Consider the following 22,161-nt stretch of genomic DNA (forward strand, 5'->3'; position numbering starts at 1 on the left):
GATCTGTGCTGCTATCGATTTATCAGAAGGGAGGAATGCAGCTGATAGCCTGAGCGACTCGTGTGCCATCTCATGTCATTTCACAAGGTGTGGAGCTCAGATCGACCCGTTTCTCTCACCTCGGCTGAACGGCGATAAAGATTTCACTGAGGCAAACTTTCAAGAGGCTTTATTGAAGGAAAGAGCTGCTCTTAAAGCAGCAGTCGGTGAATCAAAATTATGTTTCCGCAGACGTGAGAAGTCAAGTGAAGAAACAGAAATCATGTCCGTTCAAGCCTGGACTCAGCTCTGTTCCTCTCCGGACTTTTTCTGCTTGGTTTCTTTTCTCTCTCTAATAAAGTAAAAATGCAGCAACTGTTTTTATTCAGATAAATAAATAAATATGTTTATCATAACAAGCTCCAGACAGTTTGAAAACTATCGGATGTATCTGATTTAGTGGTGAGTATCAGATGTTTGGTGGGTGAAAACGTCGTATTTGAGCCGTTTGGACGCCATAAAAAAAGTCAGATTTTATGGGCATTGGGTCGCATTTGCTTAAGACGCTAAGTTTTTTGAATGCTGCTGGAAAGACTTCAACTTGTTTTTGTTTTAACTTGTTAGGATGAAAATAATTAATTTGATCTCTTTCCAGTCACTGGATAAATTACTTATTTCAGTTGTGTTCAAACTTTCTGCACCGCGGACCAAAATCACCAAGACAAACAAACAGTGGCCATATTTTTTCCAATTAAAAATGCTAAATAATTTTATTGTAAATTGATAGTAATTGTGATTTAATTGTACAATATATTCATGAAACAAAATAGAAAGTTTGCACTAAAAACTGATGTTTTCAGAGTTTATTTATTTTTAAAAAAGGTGTCTAAGTTTTCTGTTTAGTTTAGAAAATGTTTTTAGTCTAAACTCAGCAACAAAAATGAGAACTTTCTTCTAAAATGCTTCCTGTGTTTAGCCAAGTTTAACGACTCGGATCTGTTCAGTAAAAAGTCCCTGAATGTTTGTGGTCTGAGTCATAAAAACAAATAAAAAATCATGGCTGATAAAAGAGAAATACTTTTTTTTTTAAATCTTATCCTAAAAACATAAAAATCAGCTTCATTTGCAGCAGAGTCAAATTTAAATCGCTCCTATTCTCATAAAAATGTATCCAAGAGCCACAAATGGCCCCTCGGCCACACTTTGGATTATTATCCAGGATCCATATTTTCTTTGAATTCAAAGCAGAAAACGTTAAATCATTTTTTATTCATTAATTTATTACAGGTTATATCATTAATTCAACAACGTCTTAATTATGTTTTTCTGATATCTTGCAGCTGTATTTCTGCACTAAATAAATCCTTAACTCACTCAAACTGCATGTTGCATCACCAGTCAAAACCCTAAATAAGTAATTAAAAGCCCAAAATGGACGTGACATTCAAGCGAAGCTCATGCAAACCTTCAACCAGAACTAAAGAGGTTTTTATTTCTTGAACTCTGAACTTTGGAGGGTTAAAATCCTCTTTGTTAGCAGCCAGGCTCTCACAGCATCTGATCTGTGGTAATTAGATAAAGTTTTTTTGATAATGTATAACTCTATGGCGCATTTAGACGCTCCTCCTCTGGATTACACCTGAATGTAGTCTGTGACACGCAGCTGTTCTCGCCTCAGGAGAGCGCTAATCCAGCTTTAATCTGCTCATTTCATCAAACATCGCCGTGACGCTTCCTGTCTGAGCTGATTAGCTCCAGGGGCTTTCTCACAGTGACGTCGCAGCCGGGCCAATTAATTTCTGCCAGGGCTGACGAGCCGTCAGTCATCGCTTCTCATTAAGATGTGAATGCGATAGGAGGGAAATCCTGCTTTACTCCGTTGATAATTATAGTTTTTTCCCCCTGTTTATTCGCTTATTGTCAGCTTTATTTGTCACGCAGCCAGTTGATTCGTTTAATTAAGTCTAATGAGGTGTTTGTGAGCTGCTGATTCATATCTGCTGTTTTGACATTCAGGTGAAATGTAGGTTGCTGTTGGAGGACACAGTGATTTCCGTTCTCGGTTTTACCAATAAATCACTAACTGAATCTGTGGATGATTTGATGGACTAGGCTTGGACAGAGCGTTCTTATTAAAACGCCATGTTTGGGTTTCGGTTTTGATAACTTCTTAAAAGGCAATAAGCTTTTAGTTTATTAACTCCTCTGGTTGTAAAAAGGCTTTTTATCCAGAACAAAGATAAAAAACAAAAAACAAATAAAGCTCAGTGAAAGGATGCGTCTGTGCCAGCTTCTTTTATTTGCTTTCGTTCCTATTGTAACTGAGTATCTGTGCAACTCGAGGACACAACAACTTCGTAGTTTTCTGTGTGGCTCTGGGTGCAGTTCCAGTGAATTGTTGTCTCATATTGCTGTGAAGGTTGTTTTTCAGTATCGGTGATCTGGGTGTGATCATGCTGAGACTGGGCTGTAATGTTTCTCGGCACGACGCGTGACAATACAACAGAGGAAGAATATTAAAAACACATTTCAAGGTCCGACTGCATGAAAACACATTCAGCGAGAAACGACAAACAGGACTTTACAGAACAGAATAACACTGAACGTCTTTATGTTTCTTCCAGGTTGTAATTTGTGTGTTTCTCAGCTGCTTTGCTGCTCATTATCAATACAGCTTTTCAAGTCCATAGTTAACGAACTGCAGGATGTACAGTCAGTTCCAGGCTTTTCAGCTGTTGCCATGCTAATGTTTTGAATGTGTCTGAAGACATTTAGCTTCATTTGTGACAAGAAATTTGAGCCTAAAAATATGACCTTTCGTATTTTTATTGTTCTGTTTCTTAAAATCAGTAATTAACCCGGCAGATGTTATTGGACTGTGGGGGTTTAGGGTAGCATGACCTGGAAAGGTGTGAAGACCCCCAAAGAAGAAATGCTATTCTTCATTTATTGTTATTTACATCTCCAGTTGATGTGAATGTGTGCCCAACTATGGTTCTGATGACTTATAGGGAACCTACTACTCAAAATTAACTTTTTAAAATAGAATAGTTCCTTATTAATCCCACAGTGGGGAAATTCACTTGTTACAGCAACACAGTAACAAAATATACCCCATAAATCAATGTTAAAAACAATATATACAACATTTTGTATTTTCATCTGGGTCTCTACTGCTTCTAGAAACAGTCCAGTTGCTAAAAATAAGTTAGTATATTTTAGTGTCCGGAAAACAATCAGTTTCAAAAAGCTTCCAACTGCCAGGCTCTGCCCCGTTACCTAGCAACCACGGCAGAGCCCAGCCCCGTTACCTAGCAACCCAAGCTCAGCCCAGCCCCGTTACCTAGCAACCACGGCAGAGCCCAGCCCCGTTACCTAGCAACCCAAGCTCAGTTCTAACATGTCTGGTTGGCTGATTTTACCTGCCTTTTATCAACCATTCAAACTGTGCAGTGATGTAATGGTGGACATTAATGAAAAAGGGTTATGAGTTGTTTTATACATTGTTCATGAATACCTGACATTTGTTGTTTAGTACTATTGAGAATCATTTTAATATCTCCTCAGACAGTTTGGCGTTTTGACATTTATTTATTTCTATTTTGTGATTGTTGGAGGACATTAAATAAACTTTTGTCTAAAGTTTTTCTGTGTTTCTTGTTTCTGCAGCTGCAGTTGTCCTCAACCTGAATAATACCGTCTAAATCAGCTTTCTCTGCTCTGTTGCTATTGTCTATTGTTCACTGTGGCAGAAACAATGACGACTATTGTTTGAATGCAAATGTTCAGTAATGCCTATGAAATCTGCCTGGAACAATTGCTCATATAGGCGGTGCTGACCCATATAAATCGTATTTTCTCCTGCTCAGAGGAGGACGGTTGCCTCCTCCCAGTTCAGATTATTGCCACAATGTTGGTATATAGCTGCAGAAGAAGCGCCTCATTGCATGCACTGACATTGTGCAAACTCTATTAGCTGTGTAGTGTTGCATGGATTCACCATTGGGCCTCCTTTGGTTCATCAGTGTCCTGTATGTCTCTTGGTGCTGTTCGTCCCCACAGCCAGTGTTTGTAGTTTGTCTTACAAGAGAAGAATGACTAATTGGACTGCAGGGGCTTTGCAGATCTTCAGCCTTTCTGCACCCAAAACATTATTAAATCATCACAGTTTCACTGACCTCAGGGTCCTTGGAAAACAATAATGATATTGTGTGTCTTTTTTAATGATGAGCTCTGATGTGTTCGCCTTCTGGCTTTCAGCTGTGTGTTTAAAGCATCAGAAATACAGCTTTTAATACATCTTTAATGCATTTAAGTCAGTTTTTCTGTTAAATCTTGGTCTCAAATGGAATCAAATTAAATGTATACTCTGCTCTGTATTGATGTTAAATCAAACATAAGTTCAAGTTACACTAAAGGAAGCTTAGAGTATTTTAATGCATTTTATTTTAGGCAATAAAATGTTTACTTTCTTATTTAAAAAGAAAATTGAATTATTTCTTTATTGCATCTTTTTATGTATTCTAGTATATTATAAAAAGGTTTAAGTGGTTAAATAAAAATGTTTTTCTTATCCGTTTAATGGTCAGAGTAATAAATAGGATAATACATTACTAAAATAATCATTAGTTGGAGCCCTATTTTTTATTTTAATTTATATTTTTGTGATTTACCTATGTAGCAATAAGCAGTTGATAATTCATAAACAGGAAGATGACTTCTTTATTTATTATTATTATTTTATGTATTTTTTTTGTTATTATTTATATAAACATATACAACCAACCTCAGAAAGGTACCATAAAGTATCCATTATGTAGTCACAACACATGCATAATAAAAACCAACAGAACTAAACAAAAACAAAACAAACAAAAAAGACTTTAGCAGGGCAACTTAAATATACAACATAAAAAAAAAACAATTCAGGGAAATACATTAAAGTGTGCATGTTTTTAAAAAATAAGTCACTTTGAAAGCATTTTTTGACTTCACCAAACCTACCAACTTATAAAACAAATTTAACTCATAACAATAAACAGGTGATAATCTATAAACAGAAACTACCACTACTACTGCTTTGTCTTCTGGAACGTTCAGACTGACGCTGTGCTCCTGTGTGCCTCGTTGTTTTAAGGGAGCAGCCCATCTTCAGCACCAGAGCTCATGTCTTCCAGATCGACCCGGCGACCAAACGTAACTGGCTGCCGGCCAGTAAGCACGCCGTCACCGTGTCCTTCTTCTACGACGCCAGCCGCAACGTCTACCGCATCATTAGCGTGGGAGGGACCAAGGTGGGGAGCCCAGCTCACACACCTGACACGCAGCTTATCTGGATTTATGTTTCTGTGTGAGTTCCATGGTGAATGTGGAAGGATAGCAGCTGATACTTAATCTGATTTTTATTTTTTTACTTTTAAAGAAATTGACTAACTTCTTGCTCGAAGAAGCAGTTTTCTTGATTTAGGGATGATGTAAACAATTATTTTAGGAACTGAATAACTCATTGATTTTTCTGATGATTGAGTAGCTGAATAAAAATTGTTCTCTTCTGTAGTAGCTACCTAAGTTACATAAAAGAGAAAAAACAATTCAGTTCCTTTTTTAAAATGAAAACATTGTAATGCTTAAAAAGCCATACAATTAAAGTTTGAAGCATAAAAAAACTTATGAGAAGAACAGGTGAGAAGTAAAACATTTTGAAATTCAAATACTTTATTAATCCCAAAGGGAAATTAAATGTTGTAGCTCATTAATCCAGATTCTTCACAGAGTTATTGAATACGGTGATGTAGCAGTCTGTGCTGCAGCGCATCTGAAGACGCCTCTGACTGAAGTTAATTTCAGTTTAACTTTTAAACATTAGAGATGAAAGTTAAATTAAGACATTAACAAACTCTACCTTATGTAATGCACTTCATGTTCAGTCTCAGCTTTAAAAGGTGGAAAATGATTTAAAATGTTTTCTTTTTTCAGGTCATTACTCGTCCTGATCAGGAAGTACATGTCAGATTTCCTTGTGTGTGTCAAAAACATCACCTGTCAGTAACTATGAATGAACTGGATGCATGTAGTGGATGTTTTCCTAGAGTTTAAGTTGAACCCGAAACATCCTTGAATCATTCAGTGAATCGTTACAACCCCAGTGAAGATGGTCTGCTGTGGTCAAAATGTTTTTAGAGTCTTCAAATAAAGGAGGGTTTGGCTGCCATGGTTAGCACGCTGCGCATGTTGTCGGAATAATATTTCTAACCCATTTCTCTTGTTAGCGCAGCGTCCTGTGCGTTAGCTTAAAGCTCCCGGGACTCTAGCAGAACGTCTTCATCTTGGGGCAAAAAATAGAGAACACACAAGACAGTTGTGCCAGTTTTCCCCTCTGAGACTGGAGGCTTTTGGAGGGGAGACTAAAAGAAGCAAATCTGGCAACAGATGCACCTGAAACGACTGAATTCACTGGAGGATTTTATAGAAACAACTCCGCTTTAGCACATCAAGCTTTTCCTCTCTTTCTGCGCCCTGGCTGTTGGGAACTTGTTTCTATTTGCGGCTCTTAAATTAGCTCGTATATCTGAAAGGAGGCCTAAATAAAGGAACAGTCGGTTAAGTAAACTAGTATTTGCTATGAACTGCAGCTGGTAACTCTCAAAAAAATAAAATTTCTCCTCTTCTGCTTCTTCTGATGTCTTGTATTACCAGTGAAACACAACATGTTTAAGATGCTTTCATGTCTTGTTGGGGGTTTTTAAACATGGCACAAGCAGCAGGGAACACATTAAGGATAACTACAGCCTTGGAGATTATGAAGCAAAGTTCATTCAAGATTTTAGGGGAAACTTGGGAGGCGTGGACTGCAGCTGGAGCTTCAAAGGCCACAGATGTTTCCAGAACTGGGCTCCAGCTGTCATATTCTTAACCAGAGACGGCGCCAGAAGCATCTAATGACCTAAACTGAAACATTTTCTCAGTTCATCCCAACCTTTCTGTTCAAATTAAAGTAAAAAACTGTAATAATTTTAGAAATCAAGCAGTGTGAGTGAGTGTTGGCCTGATGGATGTCAGGAAACCTCAGAGCGATCCAGAATCCCCTCTAATCACAACATCTGGTTCTGGAGACGTTGATTTAATTTTCCAGCTGGACTCAGTACCGGCCTAAACCATTAAAGCACCTAGAATGACTTTAATCATGATGGTATAACTGGGATTGGTTGGCCAGCAAACTCACCTGATGTGAGCCCAATACAGATGTTGTATATAAAATAAATTCACAGCCATTTTTGCTTTCAGTCCAGCTAAATAAACTCGTTTTGAGCTGCAAATGTCTCAGGATCTTTCAAAAATAAGTAAATGAAAACATAAAAATAATTTTTTATGTAGTAAATTTGCTGTCATTTTTTTAAGAACTAAACTTTCATTTCTAATTCCAGGTTTTAAATAGAGAAAAACAAAACTTTTGAATAAATATGGATGCATTTTCTTCTATGAGACGTTGATATTTGTGGAAAATTTTTTATTTTATTTAAAAAAAAAAGCAAATAATTTCTACCCTGATGACAAGAAAATTAGATTTTAAAATGTATTACTGGAATCTTTGTATGATTGAATTGAAATAATTTTTTGTAAAGTGCATCGAAACGACATTTGTTGTGAATTAGTACTATATAAATAGACTGAATTGAATTACTTGTGGTAACAGTAATATAACAGCTGCTGACAAAGCAACCTGCTCTTCTATAAAACCTCAACAGAACAACAGGCTGATGGCCTCCATGCTACGCCGCATGGATGCAGTAATTCATGCAAAAGGACCCAGAACTCAGCGCATTAACTGTAAATGACATCAACATACATTTTGTTAGGTCAGTCTTTCTGTTTTAAGAATTATGATTTGTTGCCTTTAGATCCTCAGATTTTGTGAAAAACTTTAATTTATGTGATTTTATTCTCTGCAAGTTACAAAACAGACATACTAGTAACAGAAGACAAGAAGGAAAAAAGGTTAAAATACTGTGTAAATAAATGCCTGGTGTCATTTCTCCTTCATGTGTGGCTCTTACAAAACCAAAAATAAATGTTTTAGACTGATCATTTTTCTTTAAGTTCTAATCCAATATATGCAAAAGGCTTTTAAAAGTAAGTAGCTTCACTTTTCTTTATTTTCCATATTTATAGGAAAGGCTCACATCATTCTAAAAATTTATTTATTTATTTTTTTAAATAAAAGGTTAATTTTGTTCTAAAATGTGAAAATATAAATAATTTTCAGTTTAATTTGTTAGCTATAATCAATAATTTTATGTTGTTCTTGTTTAGAAAATCATCACTTAAAAACTACACAAATATTTTTCCTAACCTAACTTTGATGTGTTTTTGTTATTTTTCCCAGGCCATCATCAACAGCACCATCACCCCCAACATGACGTTCACCAAGACGTCCCAGAAGTTCGGCCAGTGGGCCGACAGCCGGGCGAACACCGTCTACGGTCTGGGTTTCTCCACGGAGCAACAGCTGCAGCAGGTACTGACGGCGCGACGCCGTACCATAAATATGCTTGTAGGAGTGTACAAACATATTCAGGTCGTGTCTGAAAACTGACCTTTTCTTCTTCCCAACCAAGCTTCGTTTGGTGGCATTAATTTATATTCCGCTTCTGACCTTTTTTGTTTTGCTTCCTCTTCAGAATTTGGATCTTAATCTGCATGATGCATAAGCACAAATGGAAGACAGATACCGCATCGATACAGCGGTAAATTCATCCAGTTTTAAAGATTCAGAGTCTGAAGTCTCCTTTTTCTCCTCCTCCACATGAAGTTTGCAGAGCAGTTTAAGGAGGTGAAGGAGGCGGCTCGTCTGGCCAGAGAGAAATCCCAGGAGAGGTTTGAACTGGCCAACCCCGGACTCAACATCGCAGCTCCTCAGGTAAAAGTTTTCCTCTTTCTCTGGCTCATTAGAGCTAAAATACATGCACTACGCTCAGTTAATTCTAAGGAACTAAAGAGTTTTCACCAGAAATCCACCAAAGTGGCTCCGCTGTGTCTTTGTGTTAAAAATGTGAAAAGTTAACAGGAAATTTTGGAAATAAAACATGAACAACAAAGAAAACAGCAATTTTAAGTAAAGCTACTGCTTCTGTAGGCTGTGTATGTGCAATATAATCAAATGCATGTGGAATACGCTTCTAACAGCAAATCGCATCTGATTAAAAAGACATTTTCTACAAAACACTTGGAAATTTCCTCTGAAAAAAATTCCTTTGAAGACTTTCAAAGGACATTTTGTAGAAAAAAAACCCTTTCAGGTTTTGGATCTGCAATAAATATCGGGCTACTTTATTTGCTTGATTTTAGACTGGTGTTTTTTTTTACTTTTGAGTCGACAATTTTGGCCATCCAAAGTTTGGACAAAACTATAAGCATAACTCCTGTAAAAACTACAGCGATACTGTTTGTTTATGTGGCCGTCTGCTGGTATTACTGGGTCGACTAAATATAATGAACTACTTTTCATTTGAGTGTTTGTTATAAGAACTTTCTTATCCTGACAGGCTTATTAAAAATAGAGACAGAAATTCAGGTTATATCCCCCAAACTGAGAAGCGCTGCATCACTGTCCACTGGTAGCGAGTCCTGCACAGGAGCTTTAATGGCATCTATTTCTGTTCACTGGACTCATGATGGGAGCTTCTGGTGTTTTAAATGAGTTTTATCACTTTTAATTTGTCCGTTTTTATTAACTTTAGCCTTTTGTTTGTCCTTATTGAAGCTGGTGCAGACAGAGATTCCTCATGAACGTAAGAAATTCATTATTCTGAGGCGTTTTAAAGTGAAACGTGACGAAAGAGCAGCTGGGATTCTGGGGTTTCATTAAACTATTGATTAATTTATTAAACTATTGATTAGTTTATTAAACAATTAATTAATTTATTAAACTACTAATGAGATCCATGATTCAGACAACATCCATTCATCCGTCCGTCCGTCTGTCTGTTTGCTCTCTTAATCCCGTCCTGTCTGTCTGACCTCGGGGTCGCCATGGCAGCAGAGCGGTAACATCCTGCCCATATATTTCTATTTGAAACTCACACAGACCCACCAGGGATGAGATAAATCCCCGTCTGGATGCTCCATTATTCCCTCATCGGTTAACTCCATTAAAAGATTTCATGCATTACAAATGGAGATCGTTGGCAGTAAAAAATGTCGGCACTGAAGGTGTGCTGACGGGCAGTAATGACTGAAACTGAAGAAAGACGAACGAGGGATCAGGCGGACGGAGGTTAAAGAGTGAGCTGAATCATCTATAATTGAAAGGAATCTGGCTGCTGCTGCTGCAGGAGCAGCGGGCAACTTTCATCCCGTCAACGCTGCTGGTTTCTTAGTAAACTTGATGACGTTCAAGTGAAGACAGAAACATTTTCTCCAAAATCCTTCCGCCACATTGTTTAACACTTTATTTAAAGGGATTTGAATAAGACTGACGGGCTGCACAGTGGAGCAGTGGGTAGAACCATTGCCTTGCAGCAAGAAGGTCCTGGGTTCGATTCCCGGCTTGGGGTCTTTCTGTATGGAGTCTGCATGTTCTCCCTGTGCATGGTGGGTTTTCTCCGGGTACTCCGGTTTCCTCCCACAGTCCAAAAACATGACTGCCAGTTTAATTGGTCTCTCTAAATTCTCTGTAGATGTGAGTGTGTGTGGTTGGTTGTCCTGCCTGTCTCTGTGTTGCCCTGTGACAGACTGGCGACCTGTGCAGGGTGACCCCGCCTTTCGCCCAAAATGTCTTGCTGGAGATATTTTGGACTTGTCCCAACTCCACTTGGGACAAGGTGTACAGAAAATGGATGGATGAATAAGACTGACATGACACTGTCATATGCATGAAGGAGACTGAATGATTGACTGTTTTATGAAGTGTCATTCAGTAAATGGCACTTCTAATGGACTTTTAATGCAACTTTTAGTGCAACTCTGCATTAAAAGTGACATTATTTATTTACCAAATGACACTTAATGACAACAGTCAAACATTAATGAAAACTTCTTCATGTTCATAACACCTGCCACCAACATGAAGGGATCTACATGAATGTTTAGTACTGCTCTCATGAAGTTTCATTCAGTGAATAATAACACTTTTAATGGACTTTTAATGGCTTTTTGGTACAACTCTGCATTAAAAGTGTCATTATTTACCAAATGACACTTCAAAACAACGGTACTAAACATTCATGAAGACTCCTTCATGTTCTAGGCAGTGTAATGTCAGTCTTATGCACACCCCTTTGCATAAAGTGTTACCCCACAGGTGATAATAACAGACAGAAACATGTTTTTCTGCAGCAGAATAAAACTCAGATTTCTTGGAAACGTCAGGAGGGCTTGGATTCATTCTGCAATATTGTAGAGATAAATTTCACATAAAAAGGTTTTGAAATCCCAGCGTTGCTGTGATTGTTTATTAGCTTCCTCTGCCAAGTACGAGTGTGTCTCCTTGGAGTCTCAACATGGATCCAAAACAGACAAGTGTTTGTTTTTTGCGCTGCGGTTTGAGCGCTGTGTGTAAGTCTTAACAAAGAGCCACTCAGCAGGTCTGTGAGACTGCAGAGTCACGCTGCCAGCAGCGGCCTGGGCTCTGAAACGCTCAGATAAGCACTGATGGTTTGTCTCTGCTATTTATTTAGCCCAGCTGAGAGAAAACTCTCCTGGACGCAGCGACACTCGAAGCATCAATACCGATAAGATCAGCTGCTCGAGACAGCCAGAGCAGAAATGGAGCAATATTTTATCACAGTGTGTGACATTTAATGGCCACCGCGTGGTAATAATTGTTTTAAACTAAGCTGGTGCTTTCCCCAGGGCGTTGTTGCAGAAATGAGCTGCAGAGGAATAAATGAAAGCTTAGCAGGTTCAAGGTCAAAACGTTTTCTCGCTGAGTTTTCATCTGCGATGCTCTATCACGTTAAAGAATAGGATATAACACTTTTATTGACGTTGCATTTAAACACAATGAGAAACAGATAAAGTTTCCACATTAACAGCCCAGATGATGGATTTGTGCGGACTGCTCTAAATGGGTTTCCTGGAGAATAAGCCCGGCCTCAATCAATATTACTGATAACTTAATCTAATATGAGCAGGGAGCGATGTAGTAGATTGCTGTTGCTACTAATAATAAAGTTTGTGCCATCTGGGTCACACTGTAGCATAAGCAGGGTTCTGGTGCTGGAAGATAAAACTGTTATGAATGAAGCTATTTTTACTAGAGAGGGTTTTTCCATTTATCTATGAGGTTGGTGGAGCCGATTCCAGTTTGATTGATTACTTTTTTCTAAAGATTGTGACACATTAAAGGAAAAAGAATTGTGCAGGTTCAATATATGAGGGAATTGCATGATTATCCTGATTCATGCATCAATTTTTATGGCCCTAATTGATCTTTTGTTTACCTCAAAAATATGCATCAAAATTATTTGCTGTTGTTTTGTGCATTTATACAATGAAAGTTCAAAATGTTCAATGTTTGACCTGCTGTTGAGGTCAAATTGGCTCAAATTCAACTCATAAGTTTTCATTTTGGTTCAATATTTCTTCCTGTTTCCTAAACACACACGCACACACACGCACGCACACCCACACACACGCATGCACACAGACACACACACACATTTACCACAATATTAGAGTTTCTGAGGCTTAGTGGCAAACACCAAAAGTTAAACCTGGACTTATTAATTCTTAGCTAACTTGTAAAAATAAAGTTCACGACATCAAATATGGAAGAAGAGAATACTTATGCTTTTTTGTTTTTGTTTTTTTGTTTTTACAGTTTGACAGTAAACATGTATATAACATGTAATAACCACAAAAATGTCAAGTATAAATCCTATGAAACCTCAGGATTTAGCTGCATAATTTGGCTCTTGTGCATTATTGAATAATTTCAAACCTTCCTGAAAAAAGAAAACTGGATGAATGGTATTAGCTTATGCTGAAACAGGCTTGCAATGTTACTTTATTTAAGGTTTTTTGTGACTTTTATGTTAAATTCCCATAATTTGTTTTACTGAAATTACATAATTTAACCAGAACATTAATATATAATTCCTAATGTCATGGTAATGTTGCAGACCAAATAGAAGAGAATAGATCCTCTTATAGATTTTTTTTTTTTGCATTTCTGTGTAAAAACCATGACAAATATAAATATTTATTTTCCTTTGTGAGAAACTCAAACAGGCCTTGAACAAACCCACCATGTTGAGACTAAAGTGGAGATGTTTTGCTACGATCTGCCGCGCTGTTGGCTAAAACTCTCCCCAGCATGTTGGTACAAGCATTTCATTCCAGCTGTCAAGCATTGAGATAGAAATTATGATTTTATTTTTTTTTGCACTCACTCGACCCTTAGATTGTTTTCCTGTCTTCTCTATTACGCAAAACACTTCAGCAATCCCTTATTTCCTCATATTTTGCTGTCAAGCTGGTTTTGATTGGTGTCATTCGAATATTTCTGAAGGTCTTTAAAGGCTCTTTGAACTTGCAGCTTTTTATCTTCTTTGTTCAGATCTCAAGTATTGCAGCAGGTTTTCAGAGGGTTGACTGAGGAGTCGTGGCGTGACAAAAACCAAACCGAAGTTCAGACCTGCATCAAATTGCAGCACAGAAAAATGCAGTAAAAATACAAATACAATAATGAACTGAAATAATTTCCCTCCTTCTTTTGACCAGGGTTCTGTTGTTGGCAGCACCAAAATAACAGTCGCTGTTATGAGTTGGATTGGGTTATTTTCAACGGTTCCTGCTGTGATGTAAACAAAAAAATGTCACATTCTTTATCTAAATGCCACTCCAGAGGAATCCCAGCTGTGAAAACTCATCTTACACGAACCGTCTCCTGCTGAGGAGACGATGTAGGAAAGGGCTGACTGGAGTCTGTTTTCTGTCTTAATTAATACACCAAAATAAAGTTCTTTAATACTTTAGTGAGTGGAAAAAAACTGAATAAAAGTTGAAGATTGAAGCAGTTTCTGGAATACTTAAATATCTGCTTTACTGTCGTAAAACTATGTACAAGTTTCATAAATAATTACAATTGTGTAAAATCAGTTTAATACTTTCCTACTTGGAAGTAGTTTAATATTTTTGACATCTCCTATAATTTACAGTAGGAGTGGATATTTATTGTATCGTTTATCATTTATTGTGAGAAACTTCGTATCGTGAAAGGAATTTTGATTTATCGTCAATTAATGATGTTTAATGAAACTCAAAACTGTATTGTCAGCTTTGTTAGTTTTGTATTTTCGCCCACTGTTTATTCAATGAATGTTTATCAATATATATCAATACATTTTAAAATGTGACTAAATACAGTTACTGTGAGCAGTTTACTGATATAAATTATACTTCTTTATGTGACTGGTGTCCTAAAGAAGTGTATAACAGATGAGTATGTTTCTAAAATTCAATTAAAAATACTTTATTGATCCCAACAGGAAAATTAATTGTTGTTGTAACTCATTTAATAAATTTATAATTAATTTATTCTAGAGCAGTATTTGTGTTTGCCACAGCTATACAGTTACAAAACAAGTGATAATTATAATTGTCACTTTTATTGTTATCACAATAATACTGCTTTTTTTTTTTACCTTCGTTTATACAGGTTGTCTCATTTACATCAACTCTCATTTACAAGAGAATAGGCCTGTCGCAACAAGCAATAAATCAGTTAATCACATTATAAATGTAAACAAACTCAATAATTTCCATTTGCATGATTTATTGTTTTTTTCTTTTCTCTCTTTCTACCAAAAACTGGATGACAAAAGTCTTCAGTGTGGTGCTTTGGTCTCAACTAGCTCTTTTTTGAAGTACAATTTTGTTTACAGAGATGTTATAATTTATTTTATTTATTTATTGTTTTGTTTATTTATTTTGGATATTTAAAATATCTTCCAGTTCCAGTCTTAAATGTTCATTAGAATTTAAAGTTTATTGATTTTAGAAAATGTGTTCTTGCATTAACATCCCATTATTACCATTGCATTACTTGAAAATGGTCTCAAAACAACAATATTATGCCATATATCATATCCAGCAATATTTGACCTGTTTTGAAAAAAAACAATCAACATTACAAACACAGCAATGAAACAAGAAAATAAGAAATTTGACTCAATTAAATAAGCTAATAAAATATGAGTTAAAATCATCTTAAAAATATCTTGATAAAACTTTAAGACCGTCTGGCTCTAATTTACAGGTTACCATATTTGCCTCTTTTTCTCAGGTTTGAGCTCTAATAAGCCAGTTTTCTCTCAGTTTGCGAAAGAAAAAAAACAGAGCACTCCATTAAATATTAAATATTTTAAGAAGAAATGTTCACATATTGATGTCCACTTCAATTCTTCCTCACGTGTTCAGACTTCAGTGAAGTAATGAGCGTAGAGCTCGGTAGCAGCTGTGGTCAGTGCGAGGCTCCACCGCGTAGCAGAGCCGAATCTTTGGAGCCTCGGGCTTCGCAGAGTGCATGTTCTGCCTCTGATACTTGAGCGGCAGCAGGGGATCTGCCTGCAGTAAAGCTCCAGCTTTCTGCCGTATTTACACAGCTCAAACATGAGATGGAGGAGTCAGTGGGATGAGACTGAAAAATGACAAACGGTACCTCTGAAATCACCAATGGAAAGACGGTAATTAGATCTTTGGAGAGCTGTCGTATTTACTTAGACGTTTTAATAAATGTTGTGTATTCTGGTTTGTACTGAGGCAAACCTTCTTTTTGTAATGGAAAATTAAAAGAGCACTGGTATTTTTTTTGTCTCTATGCAGCGTTTTTAAAGCAGTGTTGGAAAACAGATGAAAGTAAAACGCAAAATTTTTGTATAATTTCTCAGTACAACTATTGTACGTGTAGCAGGGTTTTATTTCAACAATATTATAATGTGAAGTTAGTCAGAATGTGTTTATGTGTTCTTTAAATCTAGTTGTTTTTCCACCCATTGAGTTCTGATGGGCTGCTCTTGGCAGTTGGTGGTTACCATAGCAACCGCAGTAACTGACAGTTGGTGAGTTACTACAGCTACATATGGGTAAATTTAAATTTAACTTTCAGGAAAAAGACAAATGAGGACCACTTGGAGCTTCAATATAGCAGCAATAATCACTCTTACTGAATTTGTAGCATCGTCCAGGTATGATGGGTTGGAGACAGAAACAGACTAAAAAATAAACAAACAGTGAGAGCCACAGTAAAGGTAAAACATCTCCCTCTTATGAAATGCTGCAGCTGATATGTCTGCTGTATGTTTGAATCTATGCAGAGGCAGAAGGAGAAAAAAGCAAAAACCAACACATCAATATTTTAAACCTCCGACTTTAAAGGTTTAAAAAGAAACCTAAAGGAGTTGAAGCTGCGTGAGAGTGAGCGCAGGTTTGCTGTTTAGTGGGTGGGATAGGTGAATGAAGGAAGGTCTTAGTGGATGCATCAATAAATAAATAAAAGGGTCTCGATGAAACACAGGAACTTTGTAAAGCTGGGGGCCGGGGGGACCAGTGCTGGGATAAATAAGTAAAGAGTGTGGATGTAGTAAAGACAAACAGCGCTGCTGAGACTTTGTGATAAAAACTCTCAGGAAGTTGTTTCAATTTAAAACCATCAGGGATATCATCAGTGTAACAGTGTAGATTAAATTAGTCATATGAATTACAGGGTTTCCCTCAGAGAATGTGCTTAACCCGGTGGTTGGGGCGCCAAGGCGGACCACCGCCGGTCCATTGGTGGTCTGCTGTATTTTTGTGTTAGAAGATGTGATATTGACAGGAAATGTAAAAATATTACTGAATAATTAGATGTTACGGGAGAATATTGCCAGTGAAACGCTATTTAAACCCACAACTATAGAATCTTAAAAACAACCAAAAAAAAAAAAACTGTTAAAATGAATGTCAGTTACAGTGAACCCTCGTTTTTCAATGATTTTAAACTGGCAGGAGGCAAGAGTGTCCAGAGAGACATATTTTAATGCATTTGAAAGACAAAACTAACTTACAAGTAACTTTTCAGCAAGATACAGAGGCTTGTTTTAATGAAATAGTTACTTAATATTTATGAAAACACTAATAAGGCATTTCCCCATGTTATAGGTGAGATTGTCCACCATATGAGCTGGTATTTTTCATCAATATTAAAGAATTATTGACTTAAAACAAACTCCTATTTCTTGCTTACGTTACTTGTAAGGGATCACCAGGGGACGTGGCCCTACTGCGCATGTCACCTTCAGAAGGCAGCCATTAATCCATTATTCTAACTATTTAAACTGTTTACTATTGGGCTAATAAAATAATCTACAACACTCAGTTTTGTGGCGTCTGCAGTTGTCAGATGTTTTATCTTTACCTCACACTATCTCCCTCAATCCGCTGCATTTTTTATTTCTGAAGGCTTAGTTTTTCACCTGCCTTGATGGATGCAGTTACATATTCATTTTCCCTCTAATTGTGACCAAGTTAGGAAGAAATTATTGTATTTTATTTGTCATTTGCACCCTAAATATGAATTCCCTTTATTTTTTTAAAATGAAAACTTACATTTTGGGAAATTCCTATTCCGGTTCCCCTAATTTCTCACCATGCATGTTAGGGGGATTCGACATCTCATTGAGAGCTGATGATCTTACCATGAACAAATAGTTTTAATATCACTTAGAAAATAATGTCCGACGTTTGGGCCATTTTCTCTCGTTATTTATTGTTTCACCTGCATTTAATGCTTAAAACGCATTTCATTCACTAATATTCTTTTTGGTAGCATAACTTATTTTATCACGCTGTGATAAACAGCTGTAGTACGCTGACAACATGCCAGCTAATATTGAAACAGCTGATAAATGAAAGTAACCATGGTAACCAGTGAGGATTTTAAAGCAGGCTGGGTTTTTCTGTAGTCAGATTGTGCGTGGATTCACCGTGTTTACAAACAAATAATCCCCCCGTCAAGATGTTGATTCATCTGCCAACATTTTGGTTACCAGATTTCACACCTTTACGGTTCTACTAGAGTCCAAACCTCAGTGGACCGAGTCCTTTTTGACAGAAAATGATGGTGCAGCAAATTATTAGACATTAGGTATGCATTATGTATATTTTTACTTTGATGGTAGGGATAGAAAAAACTGAATCAGTTTGGTATTATTTCTGCCTTCCTTGTCCATAACCGACTTTCGGCTCTTTTCCTGCATCAGTCAAAACAAGGAGAGTGGAGTATAACTCTAAATTTATGTATAGAACCAAACAGATGGATCACTGTTTTTTTAAAATGCTTGTTATGATTATTTTTGATCTAATCCATGTTTCTTTCTTGTGTTTTCTCCCCCCTGCTGCATCTTGGGATACGTTCATCCGTCTCAGCTCTCGCAGGTGCGTCACGGCCACACATCTCACAACAATCGAAGAGCAGTAAAGAGACGAGCCTCTTAGAGATTCAGTCGGATGGTAGCGTAAATGTTGCATGCCCTATCAGGCTTAATATTTCATCTTTACGCTGATCAGAGCTGACTTCAGAGAAAAGTTAGCTGCAGTCAGCCAGTGAGACGGAGAAGCAATAACAGCAATGCAGGATTTAAGTGTATCTGTATAAATTATTTAAACATGAACAGTCTTTAGATCATACACACAGGAACACAGATGTTTCTTTACAGCTGATTATTTTATCTCAATCTCTCACAGAGCATCTATACTTGACACAAGTATTTTAAATCCTTAATGACTCCAACTTGATCTGCTGCATCAATTATTCATGGTGACACGCAGCTGATCTGTTGGACCAAAGTCGTGTTTTCCTCCTCTTGGGATTATCCACAGGACTCAGCTATGTGTTTTAACTCCACATCCATCCACAGAGGGAAAAATAAACAGAAAGCTGCTGAGCTAAAAGATAATCAACTTTGGTCCTCAGGGGAGTGCAGCCACTCGCGCTCATATGAATAATAAAAGCTTATTCTGCACTGCAGGGTTGCAACATTAAGAGTTCAAGTTTAGGTTTTTATGCAAGAAAGAGAAAATACCTAATTTATCATCTTAGATGTCCAAATATAGTTCTGAAGTTTACACTAATATATTAATTTTGGGTTTCCTGTGTGGAATAAACACACAACAAACAACTTCAATTATTATTTTTAATTTAATGGAGTTCTCATAAGTTTAAAATAATTAATTATCCCTCAGCAACTTACAACACAGTTTTATTTGATATTTGATATTTTGTAGCTTGTTTTGGTAAAATTAATTGAGGCTCATTTAAATGTGTTGGTTTCATGGCAATGACCAAACTTTAACTCCAAAGATTTTCAGCAGGATTGACATTTAAATGTTTCAATTTTATTCAGTTTATTTAAATAACTAATTCATCACAAGTCAACTCAATTTAATTATGCCTAAATTCCAGTTGAATCTAGTTAGTAATAGATCACACAGTCATCCATTTATTGATTCTAGTTCTGAAACAATAAATTCTATTAATAGGGATGAGTCGATTATTGAAATAATAGTAAAGTATTTTTCTTCTTTTAAAACAGGAATTGAACTATTTGTATTTTTAATATTTAATAGGATAAGCTTTAGTTGTTAGATGGAAAATCTGCAGAATGTGCCATAGTTTTTACTCCAACTTAATGGTTGGAATAATTAACAAATTAATTGATTACTTAAATAATCATTAGTGGCACCTTTAGTTTTAATGACACACTTTGACATACTTATATTCATTGTAGCCAAAATGTTTAGTTTTTGCCTCGTCTGGCGATGAATCCTAAGCAGTGCAGAGAAAGCAGGTTGCGTATTAAATTGTCATCATAGTTGAGAACGTTTAAAAATGTCACCTGCTACCAAGCCTCAAGTGATCATAAAATCGAAGATGTTCAACACCAGAGTCAAAGTGTGTCGTCTCTCCACAGATTGCAACGGGGCATTAATCAAATATCACTGCTGTGTGTGTGTATGTGTGTGTGTATTTAGGCCTGACTGCATAATGGTGACCCTGTGGGGTTTAGATAAAAACCATAAAAAATTCAAACTGTTTTAGAAATTAATTGCAGTTTTATGCTCTGTATGGATTCCACCTGATACAACAAGCAGCTCCTTGAATGACCTGAACTTTTATCAGCACTATTTTAGGGTTTGGCTCACTCTTGTTGTCCATGACTGCTGCTGATTTGCTTCAAATTTAACTTATCAGCAGACCCTCAAACTGCAGCGCTACATGTTTTTTTTTTTTTTTTTTTTTTTTTTTACATACATAATTTTTAATCACTCGTAAACAGCAGATGAAGCTACGGAACAAGAATCAATCTCATCAGTAATTTCCTGTTGAGTCCAATCAGACCTGCGAGGCTGCATGGAGATGAACAGCTGGGCTGCACACATGGCTGCTTGTTCTGCTCGGGCTTTTCTACAGGAGCCCAGATGGGACATGTGCAGCACCAACAGACTATGCTCACTCCTGTCGTTTCTGATCCGTTATAGCGTCAGATCTGTGCACCTAAAATCACACCTTAAATCTCCACTGCAGTAAAATTCACTCTTGCAAACTTTAGTTTTTAATCTAGATGTTTTTGTTTTTTTACAGCACCTTGCAAAAGTATTCACACATTTAAAACTTTTTCACATCACAAACTGAAGCTGAATTTACTTTATTGGTATTTTTTGTGATCGCTAACTCAAAGCAGTGTGGTATGAAGTATTGGTGGGTGATATGTCATATAATTTTATCTCAATATTTTGTGTTAACAGTAAAGTTTATAATTTCAGGAGTGGGAATGTTGATACTTCCTTGAATATGTAAAACAAAGGTTTTGACATTATGCTTCATGCTTCACTATTTTTTTTACACATATTCAAAAGACAAACAATTATTAGACTAATGTTTTGTTGTCTGTGTCTCTGTTGTAGGAGCTGTCGGAGGAGCGTCACTCTCCACCGCTGCTGACAGTTAACGGGCCTGGAGAGGAAAAACTGTTTCGCAGCAGGAGCGCAGAAGTGGAGCTGACGGCTGAGAAGGAACGGGTCAAAAAGATGCTGTCAGAAGGGTAACGAAAAATTTTATTTACACGTCAGGCACGTTCAAACCAGGCAATAGGAAGGTTGAGAGGTAGAAATCATCAGGAATTTGATCCAACAAAGAGTTCCTGAGTGATTAAAAAATTGATTTTTTTAAACAAATCCACACCAACTAGACCCCATGTTAAAGCAGCACTGTTATTCAAAATTCAAATTCTAATTTAAAAATACTTTATTGATCCCAATGGGAAATGTAATAATATTTATAGAATAGTCAAGTAACTATGTCAACCTCATAGTTACTTGAGGTTGACAAGTAACTATATGACAGGTGACAAAAACAAAGAGTAATGCGCATGCTCTGTGTGCTCTTTCGTTCTTGTGCTTTATTTATTTGCTAATTAAATAAATACCAATGTATATAATTAAATAAAATAATAATAGCTACTGCTGTGTGCACAGAGCATTACAAGAACAAATGGTTATGTGTCTCTGTACAGTTAGCTTTGCTAACATCACTTCAACGGAGCTTACCTTTCTTTGAGCTTCTTTTCTAAGTGATGAAAAAAGTTAGACGCAGTCCCCACCGTCTGTGAAAGCGAAGCGCTGCTGAGTTAGCTGTTACCATCGTATTTCTTATGATTTATGCAGCTCTATTATATTACCAACGATTAAATAGACATCTTCCGCGGCTTAGAGAAAACCACTGCGCATGTCTTGGAGCTCCGCATGCGAGTGAAAGGTGGAGTAACAGAAACATGTAATTGGTAAGTCACGTTATGCTTTGTGCATTTAAAAATGCATGACGATCTAAAACATTAACTTGTGATAAAAACTAAAAGCAGAAGGAATATGCAAGTGGGACAATACCTTATTATAGAACAAAACAGTTTAGCAGTCAAAATCTGGTGAAAACAAAAATATTAAATCTTGATTTACAGTTTCTGCATATCTCAGATTTTCAGATGCAGGTGATTCTACTACTTGGTTCATATTTACAAACGACTCAAGTATTTCAGTCCAAGATCATGTATAGGAGAATTTAAGCTGGAAGACATATTATTTATTAAAAACCATGTACTATTATCAATTAGTCATGAAAATAAGCTGCAAATTATGCAATAAGTGCAT

At 36.7% G+C, this 22,161-nt stretch overlaps 1 protein-coding gene across 3 annotated transcripts in view; it reads left to right on the plus strand.

Annotated features, from left to right (window-relative positions):
* Window positions 1–22,161, plus strand: part of homer3b (homer scaffold protein 3b) — a 49,284-nt gene that overhangs the window by 11,721 nt on the left and 15,402 nt on the right. For all 3 annotated transcript variants that reach the window (XR_001663118.1, XM_016675562.1, XM_007560521.2), the window contains 5 exons: window positions 5,117–5,273; window positions 8,363–8,494; window positions 8,789–8,896; window positions 18,385–18,393; window positions 20,923–21,059. Coding sequence is in view for 2 of the 3 variants with exons in the window: in XM_016675562.1 (XP_016531048.1) it covers window positions 5,117–5,273; window positions 8,363–8,494; window positions 8,789–8,896; window positions 18,385–18,393; window positions 20,923–21,059 (543 nt within the window). In the remaining variant the exon portion in view is untranslated. The remainder of the gene's footprint in view (window positions 1–5,116; window positions 5,274–8,362; window positions 8,495–8,788; window positions 8,897–18,384; window positions 18,394–20,922; window positions 21,060–22,161) is intronic.

Source organism: Poecilia formosa, unplaced genomic scaffold, assembly GCF_000485575.1.
Source record: "Poecilia formosa unplaced genomic scaffold, Poecilia_formosa-5.1.2 Scaffold116, whole genome shotgun sequence".
Taxonomy (NCBI): domain Eukaryota; kingdom Metazoa; phylum Chordata; class Actinopteri; order Cyprinodontiformes; family Poeciliidae; genus Poecilia; species Poecilia formosa.